The 23053-nt window shown below is 36.8% G+C and overlaps 1 protein-coding gene across 1 annotated transcript; it reads right to left on the bottom strand.

The window, feature by feature from the left end:
- Window positions 1-9291: 9291 nt before the first annotated feature.
- On the bottom strand, window positions 9292-22617 carry LOC118487479 (protein FAR-RED ELONGATED HYPOCOTYL 3-like). Its single transcript, XM_035984361.1, has 7 exons — window positions 22493-22617; window positions 21426-21448; window positions 20580-20789; window positions 11232-11271; window positions 10904-11162; window positions 10252-10815; window positions 9292-9453 (listed from the first exon to the last, which is right to left on the bottom strand). Exons 1-7 carry the CDS (start codon window positions 22615-22617, stop codon window positions 9292-9294), a joined length of 1383 nt encoding a protein of 460 aa, XP_035840254.1.
- Window positions 22618-23053: the final 436 nt, after the last annotated feature.

The following is a 23053-nucleotide window of genomic DNA, read 5'->3' as shown; positions in this document are numbered from 1 at the left end:
TCATCGATCGCAATATTTCCATACTCATCAAGATAACACTCCCTGTCCGGATCCCATCTTCTCGCTCTCTTCGCAACCAAATAGATACGAGAAATTCTAATGATTCTATTTTCAGCAATCATTTTCCTATATCTATACTTTTGCTCTTCAGTACGATCGTCTTTCCACGGAATAGGTTCATTTTTCGCCATAAATTCGTAACCAACCGCATCTTCTTCTGGTAGAACCTCTTTGCTCCAATCATACCCCTCATCATCATAAATCACCGCAAGAGCCCTAGATTTCTCTCTGTTGTTTTCACTCTGCTTCAATCTAGGCGGCTCAGATTTATTCTGATGGTATATTGCCTTCTTGTAGTAATCGTCTCTAAACGGATTCTCCGACTCATCAGCATAAGTGTTTCTGCATTCTCGCTTGAAGTGACCCTTTTGCTTACATTTGAAACAAGTCACCTTCGATTTATCAAACCCTATCTTAGTAGACGGACCACCAATTGTCTTCCTGCCGGTAATTTCCATAAAACGCTGTGCTCGACGAACAGCACTTGCCATAGCCCAACGAATATCGATCAGCTCCATTTCTTCCGGATCTATCTGATCATAATCTTCCTTTGTCAGATTTGTATTGCCGATTTTCCCAGCTACTAACCCTTCATATGATTCCAACACAGACGCCAAGAAGACCATTTGTTGCTTAGCCGACTCCTCATCAAAATTCTGTGCATTCTTCAAATCTATTGCGATATTGCATTGAAAACGATTCTTTGCATCAGAATGACTTGCAGATGATGAAGATCCACTGTGATAACCACTGTGGTTTCCACTGCTTTGACTTTCTTTGCTTGTTGAAGAAACATTCTCAGCAGAAAATGCAGTCTTGGGAGAAGTTACTTTTGGCATCATGCTCTTCGGATAATACAAATCCAGATTTTGTTGATAGGATGAATGATTAACTTTGAATGTCTTCTTCAACTCTAACTCGTGACTCTCGAGTTTTTCAATCAGCAAATCTAACGTCAACTTTTCTGGAGCCTTGATGGTATTCTTCAACATCAGTGCATAGTATCTCCAATCCATCTCGTCCGACAACAAATCGAACAATTTGTCAATAAGCTCATCCTCAGGATATGTAATATCATGTCGTGCTAATTCCAGCTTCAAATGACCAAATCTTTCTACCATTTTACAAACCGACTCGTTCTTTAGACATCCAAAAAGATCAAATTCTTTTCTAAGAAGTTTTCGTTTGTTTTTCACAATTTCCTCACTTCCTAAACATTTTGCTCGAAGTTTGTTCCACAAATCTTTTGCATTTGTATAATCGATTAAAGAAATTATGTCTTCCCGGACAGACTGGAACAACAAAGCCATGTATTTTTGTTCAGCTACAAATGAATCAATCTCATCAGCAGATGTTAGAGCTTCACCATTCTTGTTTCCGTTTTCATAACCGTTTTTCAGACTTTTCCAACTGGGAAATGCAAATGCCATCATCCAATCTTCAAACTTCCTAGACTACCGACTGTACTCCTCGATAGCCATAAGCTTTGGGGGTTTATTGAATGTTCCAAAAGCACTTTCCGATTCCCAAGCTTCCTTTTTCTTTTCTTTCGGCGGATTCTCGTTCACATTGCTTGACGATGTATCATCGTTTCCGGAATTTCCAGCAAATGCGTACATGTCGCTGAACGGGTTCAAGAAAATATCATCCATCGTGAATGTACCTGCCAAATCAGCAAAACACCTAGAGACTTTTTCGAAATTTTTGACAAATAGTGACTGATAAGCGGATCTATAATGTCCGGATAAGCGGACCTCCAATGACCAAAAGAGCGAACCAGATTATGTCCAGATGAGCGAACCAGATTTTGTCTGTATGAGCGGACCAGATTATGTTCGGGGACCAGATTATGTTCGTTCGAGCGGACCAGATTATGTCCGTTCGAGCGGATCTATATTGTTCGTTCAAGCGGATCTAATGTATTTTCAAGCGAACCTATCGAAGTTCGTAAAAGCGGACTAAGTTTTTAACTGTTTTTACCCATTTTTAAGCCGAATTTTAACCTGAAACTTTCTAGGGTTTGTTAATTGTATGTTTCACATGTTATACTCTAAAATCAGGCCATTTCAACCGTAGGAACCACTTCAAATCAAAAAAGTATGAGAGAAAGTGAGTAGAAATCAGAGAAATCGGTAGAATCAAGCTGTAGTAGTATGAACTCCTCGTCCTGAGCTCTGATACCACTTGTTGGACCGTGTTCCGACCCTGAATAGTCAGTAGAGAACGTTCATCTTCACGTACGAAGGCGGAATCAACGTAAATGAAGTTACAACAGCTTTCGTATTCAATTCCTTTCTCTTTATTGCTTTCTGATATTGATTTGACAGAGTTTTAGTAACAAATGCTCTCAACAGATCCGCTTCAACATACACGACTAAAGAAGTATATAGGCCTTTTTCATAGAGAAATCTCTGATCAAGGATAGAACAAGATCCTTTTTGCTCAGGTTCGCTTGAAGTGACTATTTATAGTGTGACAGGTTCGCTCCAAGTGACATGCCATACAAGCGAACCTACCTCAGTGACATATAAGCGAACCACCTAATTGACACATAAGCGGATCTACAACAATACATGTTCACAAAAGCGGACCTACAACATAAAACATAATTTTGACTTTCTAGACCCTATGTTGACCTATCTTGACCTAAGACCTAATGTTGACGTAGTCAACAGACATTCCATGCATCGACAATATTTAATGTGACTAAGATTTAAGATATAATCTTAGTAGAATATATTATATTTGGCATATTTTATTATGATATACATTTATTGACTAAACATTTTTTTAATGTTAATAGTAATTTAGGTTAAATATATTTTCTTTAGTATAACTAATATATATTTTAATAATGATTAATAATGTTTCAGTATACTACAAAGCTCTATTTTTTATATACCCATCATTTGAAGATATATTTAATAATTTAATATAGTAATGTAAAACTAATATTAGTTATACGCTATTGCTACTGGGGCACAATTCCCCCGTGCTAGTGGTCATGCTACTATTGGCTAACTTTTTGGCCAATGGTAACGGGTGTCAAGTTATGTATACAAACTCCCATATACTGGCAACTATTACAGAATATAAAAACTTAATCACTGTAAGTATAACTGAAAAACATTTAGGGTTTTGTAAAGCATTTTTAAATATTACTGTATAACAAAAAGGTGATAAAAAGAAGAATGACTCACTTTGTACTTTAGGGTTCAACTAAAAGCCTCTTGATATAATCTTGAGTATAACTCCTGAGTTTTTTAATAAAATATATAATACACTCGCGTTAAGTATAGTAACTTAGTTCAACTTTGATCAAACCACATTTTCTTTCTTTTTTTGCAGGTGCGATGGTATGGGGATGATGTTGTGCCGGTTTATAGTGAAGATGATGGCGGTGGTTGTTGGTTTTAAGATGATGACGGTGGTGTTGGTTGATGACGAGGGTGGCGGAAAAGTGGCCGGTGGTGGTGGAAATGGTGGGTGGTGATGGTGGCGGGGTGGGTGGTGACGTTGCAGACAGGTGGTGGCGATGATAGAAAGTTGTGATGGGGTGGGTGGTGGGAGGTGGTGGTGGTGGTCGATGAAAATGGCAAAAAAGGACAAAAGTTAGGGACTAAAATGGTAGAAAACAAAAATATTTGGACTAAAATGGCAAGAAAAAAATTATTTGGACTAAAGTGGCAATTTTGGTCAAACCTCAGGGACTAAAATGGCAATTTACTCTAAAATATATAATGCACTTGCGTTAGGTATAGTAACCCACTTCAACTTTATCAATACGTCACTAGACAGAACCCCAACGTACTTAGTCGGGCAGAGCCTTGACATGCGTTGGTAGGGGTGTGCACGGTTCAGTTCGATTCGGTTATTAGCATTGTCTGTAACCGTAACCGAAGTCATCGGTTAATCGGTTCGGTTAATTCGGTTAATTTGTCGGTTTTCGGTTCGGTTCGGTTAATTTTCGGTTAATAACCAACCCAAACAAGGGCTATTTTTTTTTGCTTAGAAATACATGTAATGGAGGTATAAATACATGAATAGATGTATAAATACATGAAACGGATGTATAAATAAATGAAATAGAGGTATAAATGCATGAATAGATGTTTAAATACATAAAATAGAGGTATAAATAAATGAAATGAAGGCATAAATAAATGAAATAGAGGTATTATTACATGAAATGAAAGTATAGAACATGAAATACATGAAATAGAGGTATAAAAGTTAGAAATATATAAAAAAATAAGTGATTCTGTTCGGTTCGGTTAACCGATGGTAAAAAAAATATCCATTAACCAACTTTCGGTTAATTCGGTTTCGGTTAATTTCAGTTCGGTTTTGTCGGTTCGGTTCGGTTTCGGTTAAGGGTTCGGTTATTGCACACCCTATGCGTTGGTGGGTCCTAAATCAATCGAACAGGGTATCGACTCAGTGATCAGGGGTTAAAACACTTAAAACGGGGGAGGGCTTTATTATTATTATTGATGAAAAAAATAGAAGAATAGAGAGGGAAAGTTGGCGAGAGAGAAGCCAGAGCAAGAAATGAGCAATTTTGGGATTCAACTAATGGATGTATTTATAGTGTTCTTGTTTCCAAGAACCTTGGAGCTCACGGCCCTTTACTGGCCACGTATCATTCATTTCAATAAATGCACATGCATGTCCACTTATTCAATTTCAATTTAATTTGGTGTAGGAAACGTATGAATTAATTGTTGATTTTATGATACGTAAACATTTATGAATTTAAGTTTTTGTTATTTATATATTATAATTAATTCAGCTGCTTCACTTATTTGGCGCTTATAACTTCTAAAATATGACGTTTTATAAAATAATGAATATGTCACTAGAACGAGAATATTTGTGTCTACATTTTGATCCAAGTTTCATTAAAAACGGAGTAGGTTAAAATATAATGTATTTTTATAATTTAGTTATTAAACGTTTCCTAGGTCCGTCTAGGTACTTCATATTTCTAATAGTCAACTTACTCGTAATCTACCCGTTTAATATTATCAGTTTTTATATACTTTAATTTAATATATAAAAAAATGGAAATGTTACAATTTTGGGCTCTAATCTTAAAGGAAAATGTTTTGGCATTCTATATTCATTGTTTTGCACATCAACGTCAACTAGTTGTTGTGGCGGTTGTTTGCAAACATACATCCATTTGGAGACTTTTTGAAATGGTAGCAAGTTTAACAAATGTCATTTGTGCATCTTCCAAATGACAAGATATACTTCGTGAAAGTCAAAGAAGTAACTTGGAAAACTTCCTTTGTGCCAGAATTGGGTTGAATCAAGAAACGTCACTTTCAAGGCCAGGAGATACATGTTGGAGTTCCCACTTTAAAAAATTTCTCGTTTGCTTACTTTATATTCAAACATTATGGAAGTTGTTCGGTGGGTTGAAGAAATGGGTTTGTATCACATTGGTTTCCACCAACAACCAACTAGAAAAGTTTAGATTGGAAGGTTTTAATGAGTTATTGGAGAAGGTTAACTCCAGTTAGTTATTCTTATAAGAAGTTAGCTAACTAGGTTAGTTTGTTAGTTAGCCTTATAAAAGAAATACATTAACAAAGTTAGTATTATAAAGTTAAATCAGTTAACGGGTTATATAAACAACAGGGGCTAAAACTGTAAATAAAGGAAACTATTTAATGAAAAATAGTGAAAAAACCGGACTCGAGTGGGACTCAAACCGGGGTCACCACTGAAACCAAACACACCTCAACCGTTGAGTTACACGGCTTGCTGCAAAAGAATCATGATCCATTATTTATTTATACTAACCCATGAGCCATGAAACATAATTAAATCAAAAAGGAAAGGAAATGGGTGGGAAGGGATTCGAACCCGCGACCACACCCGGTTTGAACCAAACGCGCAACAACCATAATCACTGGACCACCTTTTCATTTGCGAAAGAAACCCGAAGCACTTGATATTTATAAATTATCCGAGCGCGTACCTATTACCATTTTTCTCTTCACCTCATCGCGAACCGGAAACCCACCAACAGTCCAATACGTTTCAATCGACGATTTGATTTCTTTTTAACCTCATTCAATTCACGATTAGTGGAGAAATTACTTATGTTTCATCAAACGATCCAATTTAGTTCATAAGTATTCATCAAATCGAAATTTACATCTTTAAAACACCATTATCAAGTCTCAAGAACACGTTTGGGATTTCTATTCAGTTCGCAAAATTGGACTACATATCATACACTATTTTAATCCTCTACAAAAACCAAGCGAAACCCCACTGAAAGTTTTGTGTTTCATCAACCGTGCATCGCAAATTTAATTGAGAAACAAACTAGGGGGCTGTTTGGCAATTTCTGAATGGGTAAGTTCTAAACCAGTAAGAGGTCTGAACCATTAAGTGCTGAACTAGTAAGAGGTCTTAACCATTAAGAGCGAGTATAATGCTTAATTGTTTAGAGGCAAAAGTTTCACCAATGTAGATAAGAGGTCTTAACCATTCATACTAAGTATAATGCTTAACCATTCAGAGGCAAATGTCTAAACCATTCAAACATCTGCTCGCGAAACAAACAATCTAAACCATTAAATGTTGAACCAGTAAGAGGTCTGAACCATTAAGAGTCTCGTTAAGAGTTAAACAAACAGCCCCTAGGGCTCGTAACTTCAAATCAAGATATCTCCTTCAATTCTTAACCTTTTCATATAATTCCAAAGATTAAGTTGTTTAGTTTTTCATGCTCTACAAAACCCTACTAGCCATTTCTGTGATATAAGAGCAATTGAATCCGAATATAATTATTGTTGAAACTAGGGTTCTTCGTACATAGAATTTGGGGCTTTTGATGCTAGATCTATGTTTTGGTGAAATTGAAAGTAGGATATTGCTATATATCATGTTAGTATATTTTTTTTGTAGATTTTGGGAATTTTTAGATATCATTTGGATTTACTGTGAATTATACATGTTTTATCACTAGATAAAGCAATTAAAAATACAAAATGATCACAAATAAATTCCATACTATTTTTACTGACTAGTATACATTATATAATATTATGGAATTTTTATAAATTTTCTATAATTTTTGGGAATCTTTAAATTTAAATTGGATTTATTATGGTTATTACAAGTTTTAATCATTGAAAAACAAGATTATCACAAATAAATTCTATAAAAAAATTACAGATTATATAAGTGCAATAGATTTTTTTATGGAATTTTTTATAATTCTTGTGTAATTAAAGAATTAGTAAAATTGTCAAACAAATAAATTCCTTTATAAAAGTTATTATATTAAATTAAAATATGTGATAATCATTAAATCTGATATATATATATATATATATATATATATATATATATATATATATATATATAATTAGATTAATTTAATGAATTTGTCTAATTTTTGGCATTTACAAAATATTAAAACCTATTAAATTGATATTTCTAAGAATTTGTCATGTTTAGTAATTCTAGAATTGTATTTTAGATATATATATATATATATATATATATATATATATATATATATATATACATAGAGGCCGGTTATCATACAATATAATATGCCTAATCGTACATTACGTACGCTATAACCACAACCGTCAGATCATCTCAATTAAACCCCGTGCTTAACTATTAAATTAATCAAATTAAAATATATTTATGAAACCGCCAAGGTTAAAATCTTCCATTACGAAATCAAAAACCCCTGATAATCAGCACCCAAAACCTCAAAATCATACCGTAAGATTCTTATTCAAAATCGTATTCGAAAATCCAAAAAGTAATAAAAATCGATCAATTCTTATTCACCAATTCCTCTCTGCGAAATGAACTTCTACTGAATTTGGAAGTTCAGAACTGAAACAAATCGATAGACCGTCTATCGAATAAGATGATGCAGGATGAAAATCAAATAAAATATGCGAAATACATATAAAACGTGCGAAAAACATTTCAAACAAAAAGAAAGGTCGTGTTTTTTGTAAAGTTTGCGAAATCCTATAACATTATATGCGATTACACAAAAAAGGTAATATGTTTAAGATGTCTTAATGATGTGCGAATTCATGATTTTACACATGCGATTTCAAAAAAAAAGTTAATAATCTTTGAAATTTCTTATAGTTTGCAAATTCATGCTTTTACACATGCGATTTCCAAAAAAGTTAATTATCTTTGAGATTTCTTAAAGTTTGCGAATTCGTTTTAGAATCAAATGCGATTTTGAATAAAATGCTGCTAATACTTTCAAATTACTTTGTCCTAAAAAATGCAAAAAAAAATTACGAATTAATAACTAAAATAAATAAAAATTAACTAATTTATATAAAAAAAACTTAATTTATTACCGATGTGACTGCAATTTGACATGTAATGATCAATTTTACAATAAATACTACTGAACTTACCACCCTACCTACATAATAAATTTACTATTTTAATATAAAATACCCAAGTAACTACCTTCCATATTAAGACATAGAACACAAAAACACACACAACACACCCACAAAAAATGGCATCTGAAGATTCAGAAAAAATAAAAAACATTGCAATAAAAGAGCTATTGTCAACTCGCACGTTGACAGAAATAAGCACTGATGTCACCTCTTCTCATTTGATTCTTGATGTGCAGGGGAAAATTCTTGAAGAAATCAAGAAAAATCAAGAGATGTGGGAGAGACTACTTAAAGAACCACCATCAAGCTTTAGAGACGCGGCTTTGAATCACATAAAGCAGCAATCTCGAGCTGATGACTTAGCCTTCTTTTTCCTGAAAGATGCTCTAAACACTGTGAAGGAGAAGATGGAGTTCAACTCTGCTGAACGTGACAAAATCTTTGCTTCAAGTAACTAAATTTTTGTTTAATCGTTTTATGGTTGTAGCTGTATTAGACAAGAACAACTATTTTATATTTTGGGTACATGTTTTGAACACATCTTATGCTTGATTATAATATAAAATTGCATGAATGGTTTAGACATCTTTGTCACAAGAAAACAAGATAACTCAAAATTGCATGTACTAAAAGTGAAATCACATGTAAGACTAATTATAAACTGATGCATATAAAATCGCATGTGTATATACTAAAATTGCATGAAAAATGATATAAACAGATGAATATAAAATCGCATGTGTTTCGTATAAAATCGCATTTACATTTAAAAAAATTAATCTTCCTCATCATCTTCTGAAACCTCTTCCCACTAATCTTCTTCTTCAGTGCCATCATCACTACTGTAATCTTCAAACTCATATTCCTCTTCATCGTCTTCCTCCTCGTTGTCTTTGTCTCTGGGATCTATTTCAATCTGGACGCCCTTCATCTTCTTCTTTTGTTGTTTGCATTGTTGTTTGCCTTTCAGTATCTCGCAAGTCCGAATATCATGACCTTTTTCATTGCATACACTACATGTCCTTGACCTTTTTCCTTTGCGGCTGATCATTTGTTCCTTCTTGGATTTAATCCTTTTATGCGAGCCACGACCTTTGTTTCTCATACCAGCCGGCACATGGACAGTAGGAGGAGCATTAGTTACTGGTTGTTGATATCCAATCAACTTGGAAAATCTGTCAAATTTTGGATCAAGTTGCTTGGTTATACGACTCTGATCAACTCTCTCTTTAAGCTGCATAATTTGATCCCTCACTAAAACAAGTTGATCAAGGTCGGAAATCAAATTGCTAACCAAATACTCCCCTGTGTGGATGATTTCACGAGCAATCTGTTTAGCCTTGTGTTGCACATCCTTGTCACCCACCCTTAAATTGTACTTCACATTTATTTCATTCGGCACCACATCCTTTGTCCATATCTTCATAACATATTTGTTTGGTATTTCTTTAACACCAAACATCTTGAAAAGAAAATAGATGTGTTTACAAAGCAGCCCATACTGCTCAAAATGCAAACAGCTACACTGTGCAGTTACATCATTTTCAAGATTCTTGAACCACACCTAAGAAAACCAAAAGGAAAAATATATATTAAAAACTAAAATCGCATGTGTAAATTAACAATTTCGCATGTCTAAAAATCATTTAATTGTATAAATTTAAAATCGCATACGTACATCAAAATCGCATATTGCAAAATCATGTTCTGAAATTTAAATTCGCATATAGGTTTTCAAAATCGCATGTTTGAACTATATATGCTATAATACCTCTAATAAACCATCTCCATGGGCTTTAAAGTCTTTCAACAATATCCTGATCTGTGGACCCTCGATTTTGGTGTCCATTGGCAGACATTCGGAAATTGTTCCATGAATCTCTATTTGCTGATCAAAGAATATAGACCTGGTGTAGATCTTAGCAGCATCATTTTCCAAAGTAGTTTCGCTCCAATCAGCAGGCTCGGTATATCTTGAAATATGATCATTCTTTCTATGATTAAACCTTTGGACATCCATTGCACCGTCAAAATGATTCATAAACTCTACAAGAGTGAGTTGTGAATTTGACACCTGGCAAAAAAAATGATTCTCGCTCCTTAATCTCGAAGTTGTTTGCATGAGACCAGACATGGGCTCATGCCGGTAAAAAGCCGGAATCCACATGTTTCTCATCGAAAACATATCATGAATCCATTTGTTTTCTGTGAGACCGAACTCAATCATCACCAACTTCCACTGTCTCTCGAACTCTTCAGGCTCAATGGAATCAATCCATACAATGTCGCACATCCTCCTTTTAAACTCATCGTTATTGCACAACTCGTGTCCAACCTATACCGATAAATGCTTTTTATGTCAGCCTATAACAAAATCTATATTATAAAAAAACGCTAACAAAAGATAATATAGCATGCTATACCTTATCTGCCACTTTTTTCATTATGTGCCACATGCACAATCGGTGTCTACTGGTAGAAAAAACCTCCTCAATAGCCTGTTTCATAGCAGGGTCTTGGTCCATCACTACAACCTTTGGCTGCCGACCAAATGACTTTATGAATGAATTCAGAAGCCATTTATAGGATTCAATGCTCTCCGATGACAAAAACCCAGCTCCAAGGGTTACATTTCGACAGTGGTTATCAATTCCAGTGAACGGAACAAACACCATCTTGTACCTGAACAAACACATGCGAAATACACACTGTAACATGCGAAATGGACAGATATCACATGCGAAAATATACAGTATAACATGCGATATATTCAACACCAACTCTTCAATGTCTACACATGCGATATTGCAAGTTTAGGAAATCATATAACATGCGAAAATAAATAAAAACATGTTTGTCTTGAAACACTTACCTATTTTTCTTGAAAGTTGCATCGAACGATATCTGTAACAACCTGCACGTTCGTGCATTGTTACTACTCGTTACACTCGTTACGCCTAGCACCAGAAATTCAGATCATAATGTATCTATATCGCATACATCGCTATATCGCAACATTTTCGCATATTATCGCATATTTTATCACTATCACATCACTATGCACTTGCTGACAACCACGAAGATGTCGAGTGAGTACCAATTCTACCCTCCTTAGCTGTGATGCGTCGCAGTGCAACTCATTACTCAAAACACACAATAACGTTCACGATGACATAGAGAGAGGACCTATTCTACCCTCCTCAATGACCGTGAAGCGTCGCAAGTAATCGCGTAGTCGAAACGAAACCCGGTTAGTGTATTGCAACTATTGAAATATGGATATGTAAATACGGCCCCTTGTGATTAAATATTATAATAATAATAATAATAATAATAATAATAATAATAATAATAATAATAATAATAATAATAATAATAATAATAATAATAATAATAATAATAATAATTAAATACAGGAAACGTGTACCCAAAACTGTCGAAACGCTCGAAACAATTAAATTCTCCGCACCGAAGACCCAACCGGAATGGCTATCCGAACGGATAGGCCATCCGAACGGATAGGCCATCCGAACGGATGAGCCATCCGACCCAACGCACCAAATCACTCCTACCCTTCTCCTTTGCCTATAAATAGCCTGTCACTTCACTTAAACAGTGATTTGACAGCTCCCACTCGACCAGCACGCTCTTGGACCCTTTTTTTCTCGATTTCTCGCGATTCCGGTAAGATCTCAACCCAAATCTTGTACTTCTCTGATCTACACTTAATTCTACACCTTCCTATCCTTTAAAACTCAACTTTTAACCATGAAATCTACTGATTTGAGATGTTCTAAGATGATGTCATCAAGAGTTCATATGAACTTCAAGGTGTGACCTCACTTCACCACGAACAACTCAGATCTGGGTGATTTCCACATGTTTTTACAACAATCTCACCTAAAATCTATGTATTTAATCAAATGTTGCGCGATTTCGGGTTAAACATGGAGAAACCATCAAGGAACAGCCAGATCTGATGGAACGGGGTGGTTGCTGGCCTTTAGAACGAGTCGGATTTGATGGGATTTCAGTTGTTTAACACGATGACGCACCGTCTCAGACAAATCATCAGTATACTTTCCAAAAACCACTGGTGTGACTTACTCGAGACGTTGGAACGGATTGCCGTCCAAACGATCGGATAAGTCCAACCCTCCGGACAAGCCCCATCCGACCGGAGAGACCCATCCGACCGGACAGACCCATCCGACCAGACAGACCCATCCGACCGGACAGACCCATCCGATCAGATAGACTCATCCGACCGGATAGACTCATCCGACCGGATAAGTCTCATCCGACCAGATAAGTCTCATCCGACCAGATAAGTCTCATCCGACCGGACGGACCCTCCCACCGAACAAGGTTATCCATTTAACACACCGTGCATCGCTTACCCTACCATTCCATGACTAGGCTAACTCAGACGCACCCTCAACCGATCCAATCAAGTTGTGTCCTCGCTAAATACGCACTTTGAGTATACTTGAACCCTTTTTGCTTTTGCACTTTTAGGTGTAACATACGTTGCTATCAAATCAAATCGCATCAAATGCTTGGACTATTTATCACTTGTGAATGACCAATGTGCATAGTTATACGTGATGCTAGTTACATATGTGCTAGGACTTATACTCACGACGTCCCACCATGACTACTATAGTACTATTGCACCCGACGGGGTCTAGTTTAGCAATGCAATTGCAGCACGAGGACTTAGCTGGTAGTATAAGTTTTATGAGTATATATGTCGTGTATTACGTTTATGTATGTAGAAATTCGCAGCTTTTATTTATTAAACTATTACATATCAAACCTGTATACTCGCCAATACTTCTGTATTGACATTATTTTAACGTATGTTGCAGGATTAGTCGCAGTCTACATCAAATCAAGCTAGGAAGTCTAGAAACTCGCCTAAAATCTAGGTTGTCGGATTAGTATTGTTTGAGAGGACAAGAAATCTGTGATAACTTATGTGATTGTATTATTTGTTAGTATGGGATAACGAATGTAATAAATATTATCGCAAGATAGTTGTTATGGATTCTCTTGAGCAATCTAATTCGCCTAGTGCTGCGCCCCGCTGATTCCGCCATCGGTTGGGGTGTGACAGATTGGTATCAGAGCCATAACTATAGGGAATTAGGTAAAATTTTGTGCCTCGACCTAGTCCGGGTCGACGTCTTAGAAATTGACCTAGTCTATAGTCTAAGTACCCACATGCCGACTCGTACGAACCTAGTAGGGTTTGTATTGGGCCTACTTAATACTCTCGATCGAAATTGCTAAAAACTACAACTTTGTGTGAACACCGCATACTACAGCCTCACACGAAGAAGCCTTTCCTAAGGCTGGAATACTACTTAGCTTTTCCTAAGGCTGACACAATACACATGTTTTCGAAAATACTCGCATATCACAACCGAGTGACATCCATATCTCGACGAAAGCCTCCATTTCGAAATTCTAGTGGAACTCTCGGATTTATTCGATGAGCACAACCACAATTGGGAACGAAGCTATTAAGTCAGGGGTGAAACCCGTACCTTAATAAACTGTTCCACTCTCTAAAATAAGTTTTCGAAAAGCTCTCACCAAGGACTCAACCATAACAATGACTCGAGCTACGTGACGACTAGGAAGACGAATGCCATGAGCTGCATCCCAGTGGAAGCATAACTCTTCTAGGTCAACGCGCGTGCACGGACTTGTTGGGTATAGTTGGGTTACCTTGGGTAGTCGACGCCTAAACACCCGAGGCACTCCGATTATTTTACTAAGCCTACGACTCACCGGTTTTATGCTTTGATGAACTTAGTTACGCTGTATGTGTTTATTTTACGATTTATCAATTTTAACTCCTTGTTTTGCAAAACGCACAACTTGCACAGCCATCACAATCTAAAACGAAGACCGAATGTTCGCAACAAAACAAATGCCTAATTGCTCGCTTACGCTCTTGCTCTCTCCCTCTCATCGTGTCCTCGCGTAATCTACATTGATATGTGTGTATAAGTGTAAACTACAACTATCTATATCTAAATACAAACAAATCATTGTGTGAGAACTTAGGAATCTCGTGTCTCCTATGTGGCTCCTATGTGAAACCTAATATATTATGCACGTTACAAGTTTTGATCGCGCTCAATCGCATCGCAAACTCAAACGTCATTATGATCGAATCTCATTCCAAATCTCTCTCTGTCTAGATGCCTTCCAACGACTCTATCTCGAGATGAGCAGTGAGGGGAAGAGCCAAACGAAGCGCCGAAAAGAGGATTGCCTCGCTAGTGGTCAAGGAAATGGCCATGGTTGTTCCTCAAATTGTCGCTCAAGTGCACTCTCTCAGCAACTCTCGAACCACGGAAGACGTCAAGGCGGAAGCGCCGCAATCTGCTTTTCTCTACAAACACTTCAAGGCCTGTAATCCAATGGAATTCACGGGTGAAGGAGGTGTGGCCCAACTACTCCAGTGGTTCGATTCTATCGATGTTACCCTTCGTCAAAGTGGGTGTCCCGATAATTTCCGTACTACTTGCGCTACTGGAGTATTTCAATCGCGAGCACTCGACTGTGGACTGCCGAACGCAACAAATGTGGGATCTCTGCAGCTTACGCTCTCTCTTGGGATGAGCTGAAAGAGCTCATGAAGAAAGAGTACTGCCCTCCTCATGAAGTTCAGAAGCTAGAAGACGAATTTTGGAAAATCAAGCAAGAGGGAAGTGACAGTGCTGGCTACACCGCAAGGTTCAAACAGCTTAGCGTAATCTGCCCAAGTCAAGTCAACACTTCAGAAAAAGCCATCCTGAAGTACATTCGCGGCTTGCCTAAGTGTGTGGGTGATTTCGTCGAAGCTGCAAGACCTGCTACCATCGAAGAAACCTACCGTTTGGCCGCAGAGATCAACGACAAACGGGTCTTGGACGGATTTTTCTCCAAGAATCCTGTCAAACAAGCTCATCAAGCAATCATCATCAATTCTTCTGACGATTCCTCCAGCAAATCTACCAACGATTCTTCTACAGATTCCTCCAACGATGTCTCCAGCGAATCATCAGACGAATCCGCCGATGACACCGCACCACCTCAAGAAGCCCAGCCCAGCCGTAAACGAAAGACCATGAGCCCAGACTCATCAACAACCCGACTGTCACTTCCAGAACCTCTCCGAGCAGCTCCAGTTCACTTAAAGCGCGCCTACAACGGAGCTCACCCCCCCCCCCCCAGTGTTTCAAGTGTACGTATCATCACCCGCCAGAAGCTAACTGTCGCTATTGCGCAAATTGCCACTGGTACGGTCATCTTACGCAGCTTTGTCGCACGAGACCGCAACCTTAAGGACTTTCAGCAACAACTGCAGTCTCCGCAAGAGGACCCCACAGCAACGTTATTTTGCTTCTAATGTTGTTGTAATAATACGACTTATCGTCGTCAATCTCTTTTATGTGTGGAACTTATTTTATCTATCGTCGCATGTGGATTCTACTTCTCTCTTATACTCGCGCACAAACTAAATGCTAGCACTATGTACTATATAATGTATTTTACCCCTATTATGCGATCTTGAGATAAGGTACGATAAACGCGCAAGAATCAAATTAATCACGGGTGCACACGGGATTATTTTGGTTAGTGCAAGGAGATTGTAGTGAGTTTCAATGATGCCTTAACGTTCAGGGCATGGTTAAGCGTGGTGGATACGCCACTGGTACTTGCTATATAAAAGCGTCTTGACCATGTCTGACGAAATGTCTATTCACGGAATGAAGGTGTATGGTTGAAACATGACGGTGCTTCGCCATGCTAACCGGAGTTTTGTAAAGAAAGTGCCATGTGGAGTTGGAACGTAGACCTATTATAATATTGTGGTTATTTTGACACACTAAACTATGCATCGCCAGGTGTAACAATCTTAATCGCAAACCAAAGCATGTACTCGTAAGACTTTTCGTAAGTCAACACGCTCGCAAACGCATGGAATCAATCTTGCAAATCGCACTCGTATATTATGTGTCTCGTGCTATCGCTTATTGTATGTTCTCAATCCCAAACGCTTATCATGTGGCTCAAAATCGCAATCTCATATTGTGCGCATCTTGCAACCTCTGCCATTGGTTGTCACTTGTTGTGTGAATCGCTATCGCTTTTAATGTGTTCTCGCTTAATCGCTTATGTGTGTGTGTCGCTTGTTGTGCATCGCTTATTACGCGTGTATCACCTTATCACTTGTTAGGACCGGTTTTGACACCGTTCGATTGCGTAACGAACGTTCGACGTGCGGAATCCGTGAACATACTTGATCGAACACACAATAACGTACAAGAAAACGTGATTCTATTAATGTGACGTCGTGTACAATGCCGTGAATCACGTAGAGAAACTTTCTCTCTCTAGACTTTACTCTCTAAGCTCTAAGCTCCTAAATCTCCAAATGAGCTCCAAGTCTTCCAAAAGTCTTAACCTTTACAACTAAATGAGCTATTTATAGGCACAAGGGATATAATGAGAAATCTCATTATTTACAAAATTGCCACCTTGCCTTTCTAACTAGTTGTAACCTAAAAGCTTAGAATTCTTCAATTCTTCGATTTCTGCTACAGAATAGATTGACGGAGGCGATAGACAGATATTGCACTAACAGACCTCCCCTTGGATATTGTCGTAGTCAATCTCGCAGCGCCTTGTCTTTCTCTCTCTCGAACAGAATCCCCGTGGATCTGTCTTCAGGCTCCCCCTTTCGTCAAGCTTCCGTGCTTTTGGGATCGACACCTGGATTTCTGTATACAAGCTCCTCCAAAATATTTATCTGGCTTTTTGAATCCACGCTTCCTCATGCGTTGAGCTCGTCTTCAGACTCCCCCTTAGACTCAGCTGTCGGGATCGTAGTCTGGCTTTCATCGTTTCACAAATTCAGGATCAATTCCTGGCTTTGTTCTGCATCTGCTCAGGACTTGAGACCTGGTTAACCTGCATATCCTCTACCTCACCATAAGTTTCACAAATTTATAACAATTAAATTTAGTAACCCTACTGGTAGACAACATTTTCAACAAACACATTAGTTACATCAAGTTCAAATGAATGACCTTGATTAACTAAATCCACAATCTTTCAAACCATTTATATATGTCATTCAAAGAATTTTCAACAAAATTTCCCAAACCTGTTCATCATGTTTAGCACTTGAATTTTGAATATCAGTTCTTCAAAATCAGTTGTCGAAAATCTTTTTGACTTTTCAAAAATTTAATGCTAAAACACTCCGAAAATCTTTTTGGATTTTTGTTTTTTTTAAAGAAATGCAGTAAACAAATATATACAAATAATATTTTTGTGAGTTTGTGTAAGAGGATCATATCAGTTCACGAGATAAATCACAAGCACCGTTAAGCTTTAATCATATTAATTTCTAAACGATTCACCTTGATTGCCGATATACTGATCCATCTTAAATTTTTACACAATTTTCAATCTATTCAGGATACGATTTAGATGTTTTAGGAACTTAGCTCAATTCATGTGTCCCACCTCTTGAATATACTCCCGTATCCAGGATCTCAATATTCAGTCTTACAGGTGATTGTACTAAAATGATGTCTGTACATAAATTAGGACATGCGAGAACTGAGGGATCTCAGGTCGATACTTCCGTATGCGCAGAGAGATATCAGTTTCGACTTTGGTATGTCCCCTTTAGAGGATCTTTAAGCTACAACAAATGATTATCAATTTTATTGTCTAATCAATCTGAGGGCTATAATGCTATGTTTCAAGCATTTCAGGCAAAGTATTATCCAAGGACTAGGTCAGAACTTCCGTTCAGCAGAAGTCCCGGAATAATACCCCAGACATCAAATAGTAGAAAAACCTAGTATATCAGAATAAGAAACCTTTCAAATGAGATTTCAGGGGTTACCTATATATCCAAGTAGTGTTCCCCACGAATTTCACAAGTTTGAAATTTTAGGTTTATATCCCGAATAAATTTACTAAATGTATGAAAACCTATCGTCACATCATCAGTGAGACCGTTTATCACATTTGACATTACATTTCTTTAGCGTGCTGTGATAGTCCACTGATGTACTATCATTTCCTCTTTTCTCAACAAAACTCATTTTTGCTTTTTTCAATGTTTTTGGAATTTTCAAATTTTCTAATTTTTTTTAAATTTTTCTCCCCCTAAAATCAAAATATGTTTAAATTTTGATTTTCAAGGAAAATTTGAAAACAAACTGTACAAATAAAGTGACAAACTGATATCGAATCACTTCAATTCGCCATTCATTTTGCATAAACAATCAGAACTCCCCCTGACAACAAACAATTTTCCCATTTAGATTTCAAAACACTTAAGTTTGTTTTAATCAAAATGATTTTTCCGGAAAATTAGTTTTGTGTGTCATTTCACAAATTCAGGGTTCTTTCATCACATTGTTTTCCTTTAATCACTTGTAGAAAATCAAGTACAACTTAATGTCCCTGATTTACCACATGTAGGTCGAAAAATCACCATAGTGAAATTTCTCAAGAAATGTGCCGATTCATGTTCCACGCTTACCAACCTGGGAACTCCGGCAAGTCAGGTTTTTCTATTTGAATAAATTCACCCAAGCCTGACCAGCCTTGGGTGTTTTTGACACTTTTACCTCAAAACTTGGCTCTTCTGGTTTTGACGAACCAGAATCATTGCCTGAATGTGGCTTGTCTGACTTTGATGAGTCAGATTCATCGCCAACAACTGGCTCTTTTGTTTCAGAAGAAACAAATTCATCACCAGGAACTTTTCCTTTCTTCACACTCCATTCTGTCCTCAGATTTGCATCTGATGAATTCGTTTTGCTTGATTTGTCATTCTTTGGAGAGCAAGACGATTTATCAGAACTCTTCTCTGATTTTCTTGTTGTATCCGAGGACAAAATCCTTTCCAGATACTCTCTGGCCTTCTTCCTCTTCTTTCGCAGCCTGTCTTTTTGCCCCTGAGAAAGCTTTACTTTTGTTTCCTGAACTTTAGGTTCTTGAACCTTCTGTTCTTTGGGCTTGACGTTGACTGGTTTCTTTGCCTTACTTTGAGATTCAACCCTCAATCTTCCCATCGATCTCCTTGGGCAATCTCTGGCAATGTGGCCTCGAATTTGGCATTCATAACACCTTCTCGTTTCAAATCTCTGACTTTGGCAGTTAACAGCTATGTGCCCTTGATAGCCACAAGAGTAACACACTCTGTTATCATACCTCTTCTCTCTTTCATATCGTATACCATTTTCATACCACACACTTAGATCATAGCATTGAGTTGCCTTGTGGTAATCACCATTTCTCTGTTTTCTACCATTGTAATGATTTGTCCTTGAAAATCTTCATCCCATCATCTCCTATAAGCTGGATTTGGCTTTTGAGAACTGTGGTCAAACCTGCACCACTGATTACCAACTATTTTTGAGTTTTGATTTTTAAATTTTTGTGATTTTTTATTTTGATTGAATGACCGATCTGATGAGCTTTTATTATCTTTTTGAACATTTTTCAAATTTTTATCTTTTTGTTTCTGTTCTGCATTCTTCTTAACATGTTTTTGCTTTGAGCATTCACCTATTTCAGTAGATTGCAAAACAGTATTTTGAAATTTTTCTTGTAAATCTAAAAATATTTTTCTTTTCTTTTCTTTTTCATCATCAGATTTGTCATCACAATCTTCAATTTTGACTTTGTCAAAATTTGTGACCTTGTCACTTATTGGAACAGAATTGATCGGTTTTGGACAAGGAAAATTCAATCTGTCTGATGCAGTTACAAAACCTTTCAATTTCTTTTCAAGTTCTTCAATCTTGTTTCTTGAATTCTCAGCTTCTTTTTCAAGCTGAGAGATTCTTTCAAGATAGAACTTGATTGAATTTTCATTTTCAATTTTAAGATTTTCAAGAACAGATTTTTCATTTTCCAAAACTGTTAACTGTTCTTGAAATCTTGTTTCATTTTCTTTCAGATTTTTGTTTTCCAATTTTATCCAGAAATCTTCATTTTCTGAAGATTTTCTTTTGCTTTCAAAATCTTTTTCATTTTCTTTCAAAATTTTGTTTTCTGATGTCAAACTGTTTAAATCTTTTAAAAGTTTATCATTCTCCGATTTTAGCTTTTCATAGTTCAAGCATAACTCCAAAATTCGTTCATTATCAGCCTTCTTCTTGATCTTCAGAGTATCGTTTTCCAATGTCAAACTCTCCACATCCTTCAAGAGTTTCACACTGTCTGCTTCTGTTTTTTCGCATTTCAAACAATCTCCATTCATCTTTTCATATGTACCTGCACAAAAAAGTTAAACAAAATCAAGAGGATTCGAATTTTTATCAATATAACAACCCCTCTTAATATCGTATCTCATATTCTTTTTTGCTGCAAGACACACATCAATTCGTTTTCTTATTTCGATAATTACATTCAAATCAATATTTTTTGATTCTTCTTTTATTTCATCCAATAATTCTCTTTTTCTTCGATAATCATAACTACTCTGATTTGTAACTGTGTTGAACAGACTTCTTAAATCAGTACGTGATAACCAAGAATCTCGTTTTAGTTCATTATTCACAAATTTATTCCATTCCAAAGGTAACGCCTCAACAAATTTTAGCTTTCTTTCATCATTTGAGTACCAAACCTTATGTTTTTCTAATTTGAGAATTAAATCCCAAAATCTTTCTTTCAACATCTCCATCGATTCATCCTTCATACACAAGAAATTTTCGTATCTTTTTATATAAACCTCTTTATCATATCTCGTTTCACACCACAATTCCTTAGTCCAGTTATTTGAACTTTCAAGATTCTTGTTTTCCTTCTAATCAAACATTTTCATCTCACTTTCTTTGTTAAGTGACTTGATTAAAGTTTTTATTTAAGTTCAAAGTCCACAGAATTTCAATGTCTTGATATTTGCACCTTGTAAAAACACTTCGAATCTCCTGCAAACACACAAACAAATGATCAGTTAAAAAAAAACAAACTCTCAAACAACTGAATCAGATTGTGATTGGGCCCTTATAGTATAGTGGGTCAGTTGTCTATATAAGGATTTGTTATTTTTATTTGACCGACATGCATAAACACTTGTTGAATGGGCCGCCTAAATCAACCAATGGGCTGCAATCAAAACCAATTAACCACAAGCAGACAATTTTATACACTCAATCGTGATTGGGCCACTTATGTTTAATGGGGCGGTGCCTCAGTAGTCAACAACAACAACCACTATCACATGGGCTGCCTTTTCACTGATTGGGCCAAACATAACAACAACCGCCTACAAAGCTTAGTGGGGCGGTGTAATGGGGCGGCAACAGGAAAATGATTGGGTCAATCTTGAATTAATGGGCGGCACTGTTAAAAGGTTGATTGGGCCGCAGTATATAGTGGGCGGTGTAACAAAGATGCTTAATCAAAGATTGGGCCGTGTAACAAAATGATTGGGTCAATTGATGGATATGTTGTGCGTATAGACCCGATCTACAACCCTACCAAGTTTCAGATCGAAACTCCAAGCCGTTTAGGAGATATTCGAATTTTTTGATCCGATTCCGTTTGTACAGCGAGTGACCGTTTGAAACTAGGCTTCCGTTTCAAGTGTCGTTTGAAACAGTCTATTCCGTTTGAAAATTGGCTTCTATCGTTTGAAATGTGGGTTCCCGTTTGACTGGTCGTTTGAACAAGACTTCCATTTGAATCATTGTTTGAACATTAGTCTACCGTTTGAAAGTCTGTCACATCATTTGGACTTTAACCTATCGTTTGAAATGTATCCCGTCGTTTGAAAATGAACTGATAGTTTGAAATCTACACGTGACCGTTTGAAACTGACATAACCGTTTGAAACACGATTCCTGTTTGAATGTGGAATTAAAGCTGAGCAGCCCGATGAGCATTGAATAAGAATTAAGTGTTGTCGGCTACTTGGTATAGTGGAATTGAAGGTCTAATAGGGTATTAATTAGATGCATGAGTTTTATTACCGGCCCAATCTTTGATTAAGCATCTTTGTTACACCGCCCACTATATACAGCGGCCCAATCAACCTTTTAACAGTGCCGCCCATTAATTCAAGATTGACCCAATCATTTTCCTGTTGCCGCCCCATTACACCGCCCCACTAAGCTTTGTAGGCGGTTGTTGTTATGTTTGGCCCAATCAGTGAAAAGGCAGCCCATGTGATAGTGGTTGTTGTTGTTGACTACTGAGGCACCGCCCCATTAAACATAAGTGGCCCAATCACGATTGAGTGTATAAAATTGTCTGCTTGTGGTTAATTGGTTTTGATTGCAGCCCATTGGTTGATTTAGGCGGCCCATTCAACAAGTGTTTATGTATGTCGGTCAAATAAAAATAACAAATCCTTATATAGACAACTGACCCACTATACTATAAGGGCCCAATCACAATCTGATTCAGTTGTTTGAGAGTTTGTTTTTTTAACTGATCATTTGTTTGTGTGTTTGCAGGAGATTCGAAGTGTTTTTACAAGGTGCAAATATCAAGACATTGAAATTCTGTGGACTTTGAACTTAAATAAAAAC

This window comes from Helianthus annuus, chromosome 15, assembly GCF_002127325.2.
Source record: "Helianthus annuus cultivar XRQ/B chromosome 15, HanXRQr2.0-SUNRISE, whole genome shotgun sequence".
Taxonomy (NCBI): domain Eukaryota; kingdom Viridiplantae; phylum Streptophyta; class Magnoliopsida; order Asterales; family Asteraceae; genus Helianthus; species Helianthus annuus.
Note: the sequence above shows the minus strand (reverse complement) of the source record. Positions and strands in the feature narration are given on the sequence as shown.